General features: G+C 28.8%; 1 protein-coding gene across 1 annotated transcript; it reads right to left on the minus strand.

The window, feature by feature from the left end:
• Nucleotides 1–3735: 3735 nt before the first annotated feature.
• LOC149498153 (beta-fructofuranosidase, insoluble isoenzyme 1-like) lies at nt 3736–10403 on the minus strand. The gene is made up of 6 exons (XM_089718085.1): nt 10224–10403; nt 5901–5909; nt 4944–5800; nt 4697–4855; nt 4349–4593; nt 3736–4120 (listed from the first exon to the last, which is right to left on the minus strand). The coding sequence occupies exons 1-6, from the start codon at nt 10393–10395 to the stop codon at nt 3796–3798; spliced, it is 1767 nt and encodes a 588-aa protein (XP_089574211.1). The 5' UTR covers nt 10396–10403; the 3' UTR covers nt 3736–3795.
• Between the last annotated feature and the right edge of the window lie 7644 nt (nt 10404–18047).

Here is an 18047-nt window from a genome sequence, read left to right on the forward strand (position 1 = left end):
GAAATATTTAATTATATTAATTGTATTTAATCTTAAACTTTAAAACCACAATTTACTTACATTTGTTTGTACAGAAAATTAATTTAAAGAGAAATTATAATATAATTGAGTTGCAAGAAGTCTTGAATCACAAAATGATTAAACATAATTCATTTATTCTAATTTGATGTAAAAATTAATTGAAGTTTATTTCTCTCTCTTTCTTTTTATTTATTTTTAGTATAAATTAAGAAACCAAGTCAAAGTATTGGTAGATATTAGAGGACCATGTTCAAATATTAAGGAATATCTAATAAATGATAATAACAAAAATTTAGAGATTCTTGCTAATATTATTGTTTGTAGCATATTTGAACAGTATAATATTTTTATATTTATTTTTGATATTATTTTTATTTTTATATTAGATAGTATATTTTTGTATTTTTCATAATTTTATCTTCAAATGTATTACTCTTTCAATTTTGTCTCTTACACTTTAGTTTTTTACATTCAGAGATTTAATTTTCTTTCTCTTTTAAACTGTTGTTAAACCGTCAAACTGAACTGAATCGAATCAAACTGTATTTATAGATTTGACTCGGTTGCATATACTTCATGGTTTGATTTAATTTGAAATTTTGATAAACCATCATTCTAGTTTAGTTTGTGCAAAGCTCTAAATTGAACCAAACCACACCATGAACATATCTAGACATGACCACATTTCCGAATTTGACAGTTTTAGTTTTGAAATTGTTGGTGCCAACTACAATGCAGGAAAAAGTTGGAACCAAATCATTTTTTTATGGGATTTTTATTTTGATAGTTCCAAAACCGATACTTTCTATTTAATTTCGCTCTGAAACTGAAATCAAATAATTTAATGAAAAGTCTGAAAATTTATTTAAAGAAATAAATAATAAAAATAAAAAGTAAATTCAGAATTTATTTTATAGTCTTTAATTTCACGATTTTTTTTATTTTTAAATAACTGCTGGTTTTAATTCTTGAAAATGAAAAATCCAAACTAAATCACAATCACAGGTTTCGATTCCAATTTGAAATCAAAAACTATTAATTATGATTTAATTCTAATTTATACCAATATAGTTCCATTCAATTCTAATTTAAAACAAAGCCGTGCCAACGTGTAATCAAACCAGTTTAAGTTAAGAGAAATTTTTAGTCCACATCCTGTGTATAGGTTGTCCTATACATCAAGACAATCAAAACAACTACTCTTTTTATTTTTTATTTTTATAATTGAAAATCTTAAATAATTAAAAAATATATATATAAGGAACTTTTTATTTTAATTTTAGACTTTAAGTTTAATCATTGGGATTTCTTTTTTCTGGCCCACTGTAGCTGCCAATTTTGCCTAAAGAATAAAGGGACGACTCATGAGTGCCACAGAAGTCCAAAATTAAGATTACTTGGCTTGAAGAACTTCTCTTTCAAAAGTATTTCCACACGGTAATAAATAATTCATGATATTTAAGATAATAATTTATGTAATTTCATTTAATGATCTATTAGGTGATGTTCAAAGCTATGTTTAATTTTATTTGATGATATATTTTTATTTTCAATTCATTTATCATTTTTAAAATTCATAAATAATTAACTATTTTTTTCCAATTTTACTCTTATCCTTTGATATCTCTATTAAACAGCTAAAAATTGTTTAAAGAATTGATAAAATAGTAACTTTGAGTAGATTGATTAATAATTCTTGTAATTGTTAAATAATTAGCTTAAGCAATTTTTGCAGTGCAACAAAGGTAATATTTATTTAAATTATTTCTGAAATTACGAGCTTATTTAAGTATCAACCATAGTTAATTAATAAAACTAAGATATAAGATTATATATATATATATATATATATATATATATATATATATATATATATATATATATATATATATATATATATATATATATATGTACACACACACACTTTCATTTTTCTTCCATCTATGCCAAACATTTAACAAGCCATATATTTCGCATGTCCATTTTCCTCGACAAAACTCTCTCTCTCTCTCTCTTGTTCGGAACAACTATAGTAGGAATCTCCCTCATTAAACTAAACCGAAGTATAAACAAATCAAACATATTAAGTTAATGGAGAGTGGATTCCACCTCATACTTGGAAATGGTTTGAACATAGACATAACTTTAAGACAGTCTTTCACTTTATTTTTTTCTTCACTCATAGGCAACCACTGAATTAGAGTTGGCCAGCAATGACGACCGTCCCCTTAGTTTTAATTTTTTTGATATTTGTTTTATAAAATATAAAAAAATCTTACCTTTTATCTATAAAATAGTTATTTTTTCGTTATCTCACCCTCTAAATTTTGAATAAAAAATTTTCACCCCTTTAATTATTTTTTCTGGGTCCGCCATTGTGTCCAGGCTCTCCACTAATTAATACACAAATTAATAAAATGAGACAATGGGTTAATAGGCTCTCCACTAATTCCCATTTTGGAGACAAAAACTTGACACCTACTGTCTACATTTTTTAAACAATTCCTCTAAAGAATTAAAAAGGAAAGTGCTTATAATTCTTTTAAATTCTAACTTTCAAACCACTCATCCATTATTGGTAGAATTGCACTTTTGTTGACATCCTTATTGTTTATTGCGTCCAAAAGTTGTATTAATACTAAATGTGAAATTAGGGTATGTTAGATTAGTTTAAAAGTATGAAGGATGAGTATTTTGTAACTAGAAATAAGCTGGTTCCAGGGTCTATTCTGGCAAATTTAGCTGTTTTAGTAACTGTTAACTGTTTTAATAGCTATCACCTGTTCTACTATGAGGTTTTAATAGCTATCAGCTGTTCTACTATGAGTTGACTGTTAAATACTAGCTGTTAGCAATTAACGACTATATAGCGATTTAGAATCGGCATAAATAATTGTTTGGTTAGCTGTTTAATATAAAATGACAAAAAAAGTATGAAAACAAAGAACAAGATAAAGATAAGTAATTGATATAAGTGTCATAAAGAAATTATAAAACGCTAAACGTTAATAACATTTCATAAAAACATTTCTTAAACACTAATTTTATTACCGAACGCTATAATTAATTAAAATAGTGTTTCAATCCTATCAAGACACGAAACACTTCTTCAAATGTTGCTGCCAAATAAGGCGTTAGTGTTTGATTTGCGGAAGATAGTAGTTTATGTACATTTATTGGATTTGACACGACTGGCTAGAAAAAACTTATCTAAACCAAGTCCATAACTCTACTTATGGACCAAATAAATGAAATTAAAGATTTTTATTAAAACGATAATATTTCTGATCATACACTAAAAAAAAAAGGATAAAGTCGGAATACTTTTTAAAAAATCTTTAGTTTCATTTATTTGATTTATAAGTTGAGTCATAAATCCAATCTAGACAAGTTTTTTTTCAGCTTATATTATTTGAAATTTTAGTTTCTTCTTCTTCCTTGAACGCCACTTTTCAGGGAGGAAGAGAGATTGAATTTCTTCTTTCCACCATGGGTGATTTTGATCAATCCCTGCAAGATTTTCAATTGGATCAAATGACACTTTTTGGTCAGAGAGGCATGTTGTTTCCCGTGTTAAAACTGACAAACAAAAGAGATGAAATTGTAATTATGACCACCAAATCTATAAGAGTTATAAATAGTTATTTATCAATATATTAATTATTAGTTATTATTTAAATAAAACTGAAACATTAATATTAATTATTTTAGCAATGCACTGATTATTAGTAATATTTTATATATCCCCAACTTGTAATTGGGTAAAAACCCAAACTAAACATTGATCTTGCTTTCTTTAGTTAAATCCCCCTCAGTAGCTTCTATTGGTGAATTCATTTCAGGCCTGCTCATGCTCCAAGCAGTGAGCTTCTCCACTACAACCTTCTCAGTTCCATTGTTGAACACAAACAAGTGAGCTTTCTCATTGATAGCAATTTTAGGATAAACTCTAGATGTTATCACTGTTTTGCCTCCAGCTCCAAAACTTTCTACTACTGAATGATCAATCAAACTTCTAAGTGAAAGCTTTTTATGTGCTAGATCCACATCAACAAATCCAGCAAAAGATGGCTTGTACATTCCATTTCGCAAGGAAGAGCTGTTCAAATAAAGAAGAGCAAAACTACAATAGTCAAAATTGATACATAACATTCATAACATGATATAGATGAGGAAATTGTTCAATTTTTTCTGAATCTAATGTCAATAACCTAAATGGTTCAAGACCACCTTGTTCTTACTTAACATATATATATATATATATATATATATATATATATAATTGGAGTCAAAAACAAAAACGGAGAGAGAGAGAGAGATAACAAACCTTCTTGCATCAGAGCAAAGGAGAACTACATGTTTGTTTTTGGCTTTGAATATTCTGAAGAAAACAGGAGTAAATTCTTCGAGTTTTTCTGAAGCTAATGTTAATAGCCCAAATGGTCCAAGACCACCTTGTTTTTTGGATCCTTTTTGGGCACAAACATCTTGTGCAAGAACATTAGCCCATTTAGGGTTAAATGGTTCAGCTTTATCTAAGCTTGAAAATGAGAAGGTTACATCTACATCAGCCTGTCAATAATCAAACAATTAAATATTTATGTTTAATTATATAATTTTAAATATTGAACAATACAAGATAGAATTTAATTAGACAACAAAATAAAATAATAACCTGGGCAGCAGTGATGCCTTTAACTTCAATATGTTCTCCTTTCTTTAGGTTCTGATTTCTAACTTCAACATTTTTCCTTCTCAATTTCGTCAATTCTTCAACAGGCCATTGCACAACTTGTTTTCCACTAGGATCTAGCCATAACTTCCTTGGAATGGCCTAAAACAATGCAAGAACATAATATTTTTTTTTAAAAAAATTTGACTGTAGAAGTATTAATTACCAAAATAATCTATAAAATAGATACCTGAATTCCTGCCCATCCTTTTTCCTTATCATCAGAAGGAGTATCAGACTCATTAGCCCAACCCCACAGAATCCTCCTATTCTTGCTTGGGTCAAAGAAAGTCTTAGAGGCATAGAAATTTCCATAATCAAATCTAAGTCCACGCCAACCATCAACTGAACCTTTATCAGGAATATACTTATCCTTTTCCTTGTTATAAGTACCAACGGTGTAATAATCATATCTCTTTGAATCCAAGCTAACCTTAAATACATGTTTCACATTTTTCCCAATAACTGAAGTGTCCAAACCATTTTGACCGGACGTCGATACGGGAAAAAAATCCGGGCATTCCCACATACCTGCGTTTTTTACTGAATGAAGTGGTTCTTTAGCCTTAGTCCATTTCTTAAAATCCTTGCTCTTATATAAATATGCAATGCCAGTTTCATAGTTCCTACTCCCTACCAATATCCTCCACTTCCCATCAACAAACCAACCGGTGGTCGGGTCACGAAACGCACTAGCGTTCACGTCCTTATCAGGAATAATGGCTGGATTGCCATCATCAGGCTTTTCCCACTTGCGAAGATATGGATCGGATAAATTTTTGGGTACAGCATAGTCCTGATATTCACGTTCTTTTGAATCCACACCGGTATAGAGGATTACAGGTCTACTGTTTTGAAGGATTGTGGCTGAGCCAGACCAGCATCCCTTTTCATCAAACCATTTAGAAGGGGAAACTGCAGGCTCAAGGGCTTTCCAATTGATCAAATCCTTTGAGACAGAATGAGCCCAAACTATGTTGCCCCAAACTGCACCTTTGGGATTGTATTGGTAGAAAAAATGGTATAGCCCTTTGTAGTACATTGGCGCTGCTCATATTATCAATAACACAAATTGAATGAGTGAAATGAAAACTAATTGTGTGGTATAAGAACAATAAAAATGGAAATATAGAGGCAAAAGACATACCATTTGGATCTATAGTAGTTTAAATTTGTGCATCCAATGAATGAGAAGGACCAAAAAGCAAAAATTAAAAGTTAGTGATTCTTCCGCATTCAACATGTAAAATATGAAAGCATGTTAAACATCACTATTAGAAAAGATAAAGACCAAAATAAGTATGTAGAAAGTAAAATTAATAATTGAAATTGAATCGGAAATTGAAACTGATCTCCAATCGAACTGATTCATTTAGATTTTTATTATACGGTACGATTCGATTCGGTTAGTTTGAGTAGTTACCATATCAAATGATATCCGAACAAAACTTTTTACTTAGCTCTTATTGAAAACTAAATCAAAACCTAACGACTAAAATACCAACTCGATTCAAACTGGACTGATTAGTTTGGGTCGACTTTTGGTGATTGTAGACTTATGCTTACCTCTACACTTCTAGTGGGACATGACACGACACAAACACGATATACGATAATTTTTAAAATATTAGGACAATGAAACGGTTAGAATACTTTGCAGTAAATAAGTATAATTTATTAATAGTTCAAACAAGCAAATGATCATTTATAATAATTCATAAACATAAAATAAAAAACAATTATATTTTTTATTTTCACATTATTAGTTAAATTTTCAAAATTAACATCACTATTGAAAATCATAACATTTCTGACTTGTTTAGAGAAAAATTGACCATTTCAAAAATTCCAACATATTTAAAAAAATATCAAATTAATCTCTGTCGATATTCCACATTTTAGTTTATTCAACATAATATTATCATTTTTTTTTTTATAAAAGCCTTGTGAATTTCAAATTTCAAATTAATATTGTGAATTAGTTCCTGCAATTTGATAATAATAAATATGTAACAAAATATAAATTGTAAATTATAAGATAGAGTTTTCACAACTTTATATATATGTTAATTTTGTATTTTAAGTATTAATAAATATCAAACATATATTTAAGACAACAATTTAAAATTTTTATTAATGAATTTATCTAAAAGTTTTTTATAATTTTTAAATGTATCTCTAAAATGTCCAATAAATATTCTCAAAATGTCTCAAAGGTGTCTTTAAAGTGTTAGAATATAAAATGTCTCAAAGATGTCTTTAAAGTCTCAAACGTGTCTGAGATTGTTCAAGAAGTATCGGTGTCTGATATGAGTACAATATAGGTATCTCAACGTTTTAAGGTGTCGGTATAACTCAATTGAATTGTAATATAATTCAAATTAGAGATGAAGTTAGAATCTTGTCATGTGCTAACGTAACTACATAAGAATTTTAGTGTTTTGACATGGCTTTATATAACTAGACATTAATATGATTTCGAAATTCCAAGTTCCAATTCTAAAGAATGGTGAAATCAAAATCAAATTACTGATAGATGATTTTAAAATAGTTTTGAAATTGTCGGTTAGATTTCAGTTATCATTTAAGAATGAAAATTAGACAACGTTTTTAGTTTTTTCTTTCATTTTTTAGTTTTGTAGCATGAGTAGTAGCAGGGATGGATCCATAAAATCTAATTAGTAAGGCTAATATATGAAAGTAATAATTTAATGGGTGCAAAAGTTAAAAATTTAATGGAATAAATATAAACTAACATAATTATATACACTAAAACATAAAAACCCATAAATTAAACTGTAAAAAGCCAATCCCCATTGTAAATCCGCCCCAGAGTAGCAATAATAATAATAATAATAATAATAATTGGTATTGAAAAAGATTAAAGAATTAGTCGAAGAAATCTTATAATTTAATATAGTAAAAAAAATAAATAAATTAAAATTTCTTTAGTTGTCTTTAATTTCAAATTCTTTTTTTTTTAATTATGGTTTCAAATTGAAATCTCTGATTCGAAACGGAAATCACTGGTTTTAATTGAAAAAAATAAAAAATCAAAACAAAATTTTAAGCATACAATTTTAATTATGGTCTGAAAATGAAAATTATACACCATGTGTTTAATTTTGATTTTAACTATTTCAATTTTAGTTAGGTTTCGATTTAAAAAGTTTACCTTTTATGTAATATATATAGGCTAAAAAGTTAAAAAATACTTAAGCTATGCTACTTATTTTGACTGTACCGTAAATCAACTTTCATTTCCCAAGCATCCCCAATTGTCAACTTTTAACCTAACTCCATTCCTTAACCTCTCCCTTTCATTGAAAGTAGCCCTAAAAAATCCCTCAAACCCATTTTTTCTCCCATCCACCCCTTCTCCTCCTCTCTGATCGATCTCTCTCTTCATGCAACAGTCAAAAATGCGAAAGTAACTTCAGAAACTAAAGTCTGCTTCATTATTAACGTAGTACTCATATGGTTTTGAACCTAAAAATTTTAAAAGATCCAACTCATCATTAACAAGATATTACGTAGAAATGCATTCTAAGAAATAAATCCATATATGAAATGCATCTTACTAGCATTTTTTATTTTTAGTTTTACCAAGGGTGTCCTCTCATCTCCGTTCAGTTAGACGAGAGATTAATCCCTTTCGAACCGGAAACGATTATATTTAAAGCCCTTTCTAAGATCTCGGCTCCAAGAACTCAATCATGTAATTATCAGGATGAGATCTAGCTAGCACGCTTTAATTAATAGACCAAGCTATCTTAGGTCATCTTACTAGCATTTTAGTAGATTCAAAACAGGCAATTTAATAGAACCAAAAAAGACCAAAATAAAGGCCACGAAGAAAAGGAGAGTGAAAATAGAACTTGTTGAGGAATACCTAGAGGAGAGGCAATTATATAAGAGAGTCTCAGTTCATGAGAGACTGAGGGGTCTGCTGCAAAGCAAATGCTTGAAAACAGGGAAATATGAAGCAAACAGTAAAAAACGAATTAGAGCCATAAGGTGGATGTATGGGTTTTGAAACTTTTAAGCGAATTCCTGCGGAGCTTATCGAACTTTATGAAGATTGTATATTGTCAGCAATTATTTAAGTAGGGGAGAGAGAGAGAGAGAGAGAGAGAGAGAGAAGCGGTACCAATGAAGCAAACCCTTCGAACGAGTATTGTAGAGGAGACTAAGAAAAATGACACAGGTGATCCATCAATCGAAAAGGAGGAGGAGGTGTGGAGCAGAGAGAAAAAAAGTTTCAAGGATTTTGGGCTACTATTGATGAAAGTGGAGAGGACAGTGAAACTTTTTTGAAGTTACTTGAAAATTGAAAACGAAATGTAAAATATAGTTTTTTATGTGTAATTTATTAAAGATTTTTTTTTATTTCATATTTAAATAATTTAACTTTATATTACAGTTAGAATTTAATTTTAGTATAATTAATATATTTTATTTAATTATTTAAAATAACATTTTTAATACAATAATACATTTCCATTTCATTCTGTTTTTGAGTTCTATTTTTTTTTTTTTTCTTTTCGTTTCACTTTTATTTTTTTTTTTCTTTAATAGCTATATTTGGTTTTGATTCCTAGAAAATCTCACCAACCACACTTTTAAAGGGAGAAAGCTTCATATTTTTCAAGACAATAAGATATCAAAATCTTAATCATTAAACTCTTAATGAGAAATTACTCCTCGTACTGTCCTTTTTCAAAATAATCTATGAAAAAGAAACAAAATCAAACTATGGATCCTAGTTAAATTGACTTTCAATTAAAGAAAAGGCAAAAGAAAAAGAAAAGAAAAAACATTAACAATCTTCAACTATGCATTAAAAATCAAATCTTTTGTCAAACCGAGTAGTTTGGACTTCCGGTCAAGCCGGACATCCTATCATTTACGGTTGGATAACAATCATTAATATTCGTATAATAAATCTAAAAAGGCGAAATCCATTAAAAAGCTTTGAATCCCTAAAATAATACTAGTAGAAAGAAAGAAAACCCTCAAAAGAAGGCAAATCCAAATAGAAATCCAAATAAAACAAATTCAAAATTCATCCAATTGACATATTGAAGCTTAGAAAATAGTCATTTTCTATCTGTCTGTCATCAAAATTAAACTTGAAAAAAAAAATTCAAAATGCCAAACCCAAAATGCTATTATTGGTTATTGACTTACTGAGATTAAACTAAAATAACGGTGCCACAAAATAAAGGTGGCTACTAATGAAAATTAGGTTTATCGCTAACATTAACAAATTATAATTTAAAAAAAAAAAAAAAAAGGGAGGAAACAACAAAGAGAATCAAAATTTTAAATTAAAAAAAAATATATTGAAATCGCGAATAAAAACAAAAAGAGAGGAAGTAAACCAACTAGCAATTAATCAAAGCAGAACCAAAAAAATATTATAAAAATATATAATAAAATGTTATCTAGAGAAGGAGGGTTCACTTACCATTGATCCAGTTGCTAGGAGGCTGAAAGTGATAGCCAGTTCTATGGGTTTGGTTGACCTTTGCTGCACGCAGATTCTGATACTCAGTGTAAATCTGGTGAGATCCTTCACTGCCATTGTTGTTTAACACAAAAAGAAAAGCAAAGAATGCAATAAACTTTGATGTAACCATGGCCAAGAAAAAAAAAAAAAAAAAAAAAACCTAATTAATAGAAAGAAAGAGGAAAGAAACCCTTGTCTTGTTTTTCTTTTGTGAAAATTTTTTTATATTGAATTTGATTTTGCTTGTAGAGGAAGAAGATACACAAGTACATAAACAAAGATTGTTTGTGCTATTTTGGAAAAGTAATGATAGAAATTAACAATAATAAGTTCATTAGGTTATAATATTTTTCTATATTATAGATTTTTCTATTTATATATATTTCTATTTCTATATATATTTTATATCATTTTATATATTTTCATTTTTTTATTTCATTTTTATTTTAAATTTAATATTAATTAATTTGAGGGAAAGTTTTAAGAGCTTCTCTATTTGTTGTTCTGATTTATCTTTACTTGTCTTATAATTTTCTATGCCCCATTACTTTTTTACAGCCTATTTTCAGGCAAAATAGATTTTCTTCTTTCTTTCAATTAGTGTGTATTATACATAGAATTAATTAGTGTGTCTCATTCTCTACCTTTTTATTTAGTATTCAGATTTTGAACTTTTTACCATCAAATGGATATTCCATTATTAAATTAAATTATTCGTCTAAACGAGCTTAATCGAATATAAGTTCATTTATATTATCCTATTGAGAAGTTGAAAAACAAAGTTTCTTCAATGCATAAAAGAAAATTCTGAAATAGTAGTTAGCGATAAGCTTAAATAGATTGAAAAAAGATATTTGATTATTTAATGCGAATTAATGAGACTTGTGAATAATCTTATTAAAGCACTGGTTAATTACACGGATAGTGCATCAACATAAGGCTACAACACGTTCTTATTCTTAAAACTGTCGCTTGAAAATAATGATTCTGACCAAATTCCAAACCAAGATTCAATGGAAAGCTAAAATGGATGACCTAATGGAAATCGAAGTATTTTTTTTTTAAGACATGTTGGTGATTTACGACTTTTCTTCCTCAATTTCTGGTTCGCCTTTACTCTTCCTCCTCCTCCTTCTTTTTCACTTTACTTTTCCCTTTGCAAAAAATGAATTAAAAAAAATAAAACAATCAAATAGAAAAAAAAAAATTAAATCTTTAATTGAAACAAATATCTTAAAACATTCGCTTTTATGCATAAATTTTTATATAAGAAACAATTCCATTATTAATACTATTTTGCTTCTTTAAACATTTTGAATGAAAAAAAAAATAGTAATACGGGTAGTAGTGATGCCATTGACTTCAACATATAATCTTTTATTGAGCTTTTGATCTCGAAATTGAATGTTTTGACTTCTTAGTTTCTCTAATTATCTATTGAAATGTGATACATAAGTGATATTAACTTCTATGACTGGATATGGATTGACACTGCATAATGAGCTGTGATTGTGTATTTGATGATTTGATATGTCTATGGAGTTGGGACAATATGGAATCACTTGGGTATGGGAATGAGAGAGTTAGTTGTATAAGAGAATTGCTTATTAGCCAGGTAGAGATCAGTGCCAATTTGCACATGTATATATATAAATGGAAATGGTATAATACATTTAGCCAAATTGTGGAGATTATTGTCTCGTATATTAGATGAGTGATTTTATTGATCAGTCTCCACTTAATATGATTGTATGTTATTTGCTATATATTACTTATGATGTGTAGATGATTGATATTGTATGAATGACAGTGTGCCTAATTGCAGTTATAGGGATTCATTTATGTTATTGTGTGATATTATTTATGTTATTTATTGCTATTAACTAAGCGGAGGCACTCACCCTGTCTCATTCTTTTTTAAGTTTCATATCTTCTACTTCTATTATTGTCGTGTTGCCTTTCTTCCATATCTTCTCGTAGAGCTTATATTGTAACATCCAAAATTCTGGATCAGTACTAATGGCATTCTCGAGTTATGAATAGTGGTTCTGAGGAGAGTGGCTGATAATTTTGATCCATGGGTAGTGCTATTTATTTATGTATGTATGTTAGATTTGATAATAATATAAGTTGATTTAGATAGTTAAAAACCTGTGTTGCTAATCGGGTTATGAACTTAGATGAAATTATTGAAAAAGATGTATAATACATTGTTTTAAGTATCGGTGTAGAGATATGAAATAACATAAATAGCTAGAAGTTAATTTCTAGAGTTAATTAAAATATTTGAGAGTCTAAGTGTAAATAAAGATAATTTTTAGTGAGATGATTATAACATTTGGATCAAAAGTTAATTTCTAATCTAGCCACCTAGTCGAAAGAGAAAGAAATGAAACATATAGATTTGAGTCTCCCCATCCTCATCTCCTACAATGAGCCAAACTCCTATGGTTTCTCTACCACTCCAGTTTCTTCTTTTTTTATCCAAACTTTCAGCTTAAACTTAATTTATTTTGTGAAACCCAACATTAAATAGATGAAACTCATGGATTAACACTCATATCTAGTCAATTAAGAAAAATGGAATCACGTGAAAGTCATGGACTTATATGGATTGTGTTACATTTTACTGGTGTATATTGATTTATGATTGATTTTTAATTGGTAGATAAAGGAGAAAGTTTAAAGAAAGGAAAAAGAAAGGAATTAAGGACTTGATTAAAGCTTCTTGTTATTGGGTATTTGAGCAATTAAGGTTAGAATATATATTCCCTTTGAGTTTTACAATTTTCATGTGTTCTATAAGTGTTAGAAACTAGGATTTGATAATTTTTTTCATGAATTTGTGATGGTTTGGTTTGTTAGAGTGCTTGGTGATTAAAAAGATGAAGGAACACTTAAAGAAGTATCCAAAGTTGCACGACCATACAATTGCCTGTACAACCCTCTGCATTGTGTGTTGATTTTGATTTGGAGAATCCAGAGTCACACAGTAGTGCATTGCCTGTGGAACACTCTATTTTAATCGAAAATGCATGATTTTGCTTGTATTTGAATCTCACTTCTTTGCTATTATATCTAATGAATCCTTAGTGAAATTCTTACTAAAACCTCTTGAAAAGACTTTAACATCCTACAAAACTTTTTCTTTTAACTAATTATGTGAATTTGAAACCTCAATAGTGTTTTTAAATACTGAATTATTGCTTTAAGAGGTGTGGTTTCACAAAGGGTTTCTTTAAAACCTAAATGAGTTTTTTTACACGATTTTGAAATAAACTTGATACTTCATGTTTAATGATCCTTTGGAATAGTCTTGAACTTAGGATATAACTCTTGTTTAGTATCTACATATGCCTTTGAGAATACTTATAACTTGGCATGTAATTGACTTCATGAATAAACATGTTTAGTAAAGTGTTATGCATGTATGCTAGTGCCATCAAATGAATTGAGTACATGATTTAGATATGTGGAAGTGGAATCTTTATATAATGAAAGCATAAACCTGAGATTATGTGTCTTTGTAGATTTTTTGAAATTTTGGCCGAAAGAATCATGTTATGTCTTGATAAAGGTAAGTACTTTCTTATAATGATCTACATAAATTATTGAATCATATGTACTAGGAAAAAGAATATAAAATATGGTAACCTATAATGCTCAAAATTACCTTTTGCATGAGTTGAATAGTAAATGTATGAACTAAGACTATATTATGAATCATCATGATTGTAGAAATGTGAATGATATCAAACCAATTATAGTATATGATGCTAATAATAGAATGGATAACAAATCCAAAATGATAATTATGTATGCATAAAGGATTCGCATAAACCCATTGTTATATGTCTATGCTATATGGAAAATGGTGATATGAACTTTTAAGAAAATATAATGTTGCCTTTATAAGTTTAATGAGAGTCGAGTATAGAAGGGCGTGACATGCATAGTATACTATCTAGCAGTATTGTCATCATACAAGATTTTTGGGATATATTGAGATATCATAGTGCTTAGCATACTACCGAATTCGGCTGACGAGCCGTAACATACCATTATTGTTACTGTTGTTGTATGGCTTTTGAGCCAGTTTTTGGTACTTGGTGTCCCTTCGATATAGTGAACCTCTTAAGAATTTATGGTTGTAAGTGATTATTAATACGTTTTTATGTATATATATATATTGTATACGTGTTAAAGGTGTTAAGTTTATATACTTGAATCATTATTATTTGATCATATATATGATTGATACTATTTGTATATGGATTTGGTAAATAAATGTGGATATCCAAACACCATGCTTTCGATGCTTGCTTTAATGACGATATGAATATTGCTTGATGTTTTATGATGAGAATTGAGTATATGCTATTTGACTATGTATTTATGTGTTTGCTTGAGTTTTATGTGCCCACCAAGCCTATAACTTAACTTGTTGTGTTTTCTCATATAAGGTACTAGTGAATAGCTATATTAAAAAAAGGACTATGATCTATGCCAAGTTCAGAGTTACCAATCTATTTTGAAATATAATATCGCATTTTTTTATATGTAGTACGGACTTATTTATGGCATGTACAAGTATTTATGGAGCATGTAAAAGTAATTATTATTCGTAAAAGAAGTTTATTATGGTTGCATAGCTTTATATGTATAAAGGATTTTAATAGGGAATGCTTAAATAGAAATCAGTATATGATAAACGGATTCAAGGGCGAAGAGAGGGGGGATTGCGGGGGAGTTGGAGGCCCCAAACTCTAGAATTTTTCTAATTTTATTTTATAATTCAGTACAAAAAAAAATTTTTCTTCATTTTGATCCCCTAACTTTTGAAAATTTTATTTTGGCCTCCTCAAGTTCTCAATCTAGCTTTGCCCTGAATGGATTAATGATGAATGTTAGAGTGATATGAGAAGTATGAGTTGTATTATTTAAATAGCATTTGGGGTGTAAGATTTGAGTTTCATAGAAGTATAGTAGGTTTTAAAATTCAAAATGTCAATAATTTAAGTGAAAAACTCTTATAATTTTCCATAGGAACTTAAGTTTAGAATTTTGCATATTTAAAATAGTATATTTATGATTGAAGGTTTTTAATTATTGGATTAGGCATAGTGCTTTTAGTATCGTGTGCAGCGACTCTTGCATGGAGTACCCATGAACCCGACGGTTCATCCATTGTTCGAGTAAGGGTGTTACATATATCTTTATGCATGTAATATTTAGTTTTCTTAGATTATTGTAACTTTTTGAATATATTGAATTAATATTATTTTCAACTTAGAACTTCTACAATTACCTTAAAATGATAATTATATTTGAGTAAGTAGGATTTGAAGAAGGTATGCAATCTCTTGGTTGGTTATGTTTATTAATGTATGGATATTCTGTTAAATCTAATTTGATTATGTGTATAATTGTTAAGACTATATTGTGAATACATGATAGTGAATTAGGATTGGGTCTTAGATGATTTGAGTGTAGGAACTGCAAAAGATGTTAGTTATGTTTACTATGGGATTCAAGGAACTTACATTTACCCAAAATCTAATTTTTAGTCCCACTCATTGGAATGGATCGTGACAGACGAGCTGTTGTATGTCGAGTAAAATGACTTTGGCATGTTGTGAGCCAACTTTACAGTAACCCTTATTTAAAATTCCTTAAGTATGAGTGTAGATACATAAATGTGTGTATAAGTATATTTTAGTGGAGATTTTAATAGTGTTGGGTAGAGTCAAAAGATGCAATGTCCATGTAATATGAAGTTAAGTGCAAACAGGGTAAAAATTTACTTGGTTACCTATGTAAATATGAATAAGAGTTTATATATATCTTCTTGTAAGATAAGAGACGTGGGCTTAGATGCAAATTTAATGAGAGTTTAGTTAGTTACAAGTTTAAATGTTAGAAGTTCTGTATTGGTTGTTTGAGATACTATATGATTAAGTATAGTTTAGTATAATTAAGATGTAGGGCTCATTGAAGCTCTACTATGATATAATAACAAACCTCATGTTTCTTCCTCACTAATCATCAAAATTTCAATTCCACTGAGAGGAGATGAAAAGAGAGACTTTGATACTCCAATTTGGTTTTCTTAGCATTTATTGTACCTTCTCATACTTTCCTACCTTCTAAATATTCATTTAACCCAAATTACTTCAATCAAAATTTTGCAATACAAAAACAAAGAGAGACCTTGTGATGTTGACTTAGTGTGTTAGAAGTTTAAAGGGTAGAGATGAATCGGGTAAGAGTTAAGACCCATAAGGTGAAAATGTGTGGGCGTACTTGAGTTTGAGCTAACCAATGCTAAAAAATTAGTACTAACCAATTAGGTAGCTAACTTATCACCCTTATATGCCCCCTTTTAATCAATGTGGGATTTTTTAACACTCCCTTTGAAATTGAATGGGCTTCGTTGCTAGGATACAGCGAAAACACCGGTAAATTGAGGAATAACTTAACTGACCTGGACTTGCTCTGATATCATATTAGAACTTGAAAGGGTAGGCGTGAATTGAATAAGAGTTAGAAACCATGAGGTGAAAATATGTGATATGGGCTTATTTGGGCTTGGGCCAAACAATATTAAAAGGTTAGTACTAACCAATTAGGTAGCTAGCTTGCCACTCTTATATACCCTTTGTGGATTTAATATTTAGTTAATGTGGGATTTTTAACACAATGGAAGGCTCAGTTTTATGTTAGTGGCAGTAGATGGATTACTTAAAAGGAAGGAGGTATGATTGTAACTAGTGAAGCAACTTTATATTAACATTTGATCGAGGTATGATTTTAACATTACTCAAGTGAATTTCATAATTACTATGTGACTACGGATGATAGTGTTGAATTATGTGTATATTTAGTAAATTAATAAAGGATAAGATGGATGAGTAGAAAAGGAGATTGATGAGTGTTGAAGCATCAAGAGACTAGTGGACAAAGGGAAGCTTACAAACCCTAATTTTCAATTATGTTAAATTGTAATTTTCAATTACAAACCCTAGAAGTCATCAAAGTTTAATGTTATAGGAACATTATGCTCTTTACAAAAAAGTACCTAACCATACGTGAATGAATAAAATCATATAGTTATATTTTTGACATATATATTTGGATAAATACTATCTTATCCCCATATTTTGCTATAATTAACTACTTTATCTCTATATTTCCAAAAATAGATGATTTTATTCCTTTTGTTTGGTTTTTTCCAACCATATTATCCTTCCGTCTATTTTTCATACTTTTTTTAAACAACTTGAGGATAACTACTATTTTTTCCGCATATTAGTCAAAATTAACTATTTTATCTTTTATTTTTAGGGATAAAGTAGTATATTTTTAAATTGACAAGGACAAATAGTACATTTTACAATAGACGAGAGGATACATTAGGTGAAAAAAAATCAAACATTAGAAATAGAATTATCTATTTTTGAAAATATAGGGATAAAGTAGTTAATCACAATAAAATATAAGGCCAAGATAATAATTATCTCGTATTTTCATATATAGGGAGATACTATCAAAATTATAGTAAAATATAAATTTATATACATTATCAATAGAATGAAAATAAACATCAACGGTTAATCAAGTATGGTTTGGTTGATCTTTTTATTTCTATAAAAATTTGAAGAGTGTGAGATATTGAGTTTAAGTCCTCTTAATCACAAGAGTTTTACCGATTTGGTGATTTAAGGAGAAGGCTACACCCTCTCATATAGTCCATAATATTATTTCTCTCTGTTGAACCTCCCA

The sequence above is a fragment of the Jatropha curcas genome, chromosome 2 (genome assembly GCF_041381405.1).
Source record: "Jatropha curcas cultivar XTBG-Jc1 chromosome 2, XTBG_Jcur_1.0, whole genome shotgun sequence".
NCBI classification, from domain to species: Eukaryota; Viridiplantae; Streptophyta; class Magnoliopsida; order Malpighiales; family Euphorbiaceae; genus Jatropha; species Jatropha curcas.

Bases quoted from the DNA above. Each gene is read 5' to 3' on its own strand.
- LOC149498153 (XM_089718085.1), bottom strand. From the start codon at position 10,395: ATGGTTACATCAAAGTTTATTGCATTCTTTGCTTTTCTTTTTGTGTTA. The intron at 4,594-4,696 runs GTTATTATTTTA...GATTATTGACAG, and splicing joins AAGGCATCACTGCTGCCCAG to GCTGATGTAGATGTAACCTT. The intron at 4,121-4,348 runs GTTTGTTATCTC...TTATTTGAACAG, and splicing joins CTTTGCTCTGATGCAAGAAG to CTCTTCCTTGCGAAATGGAA.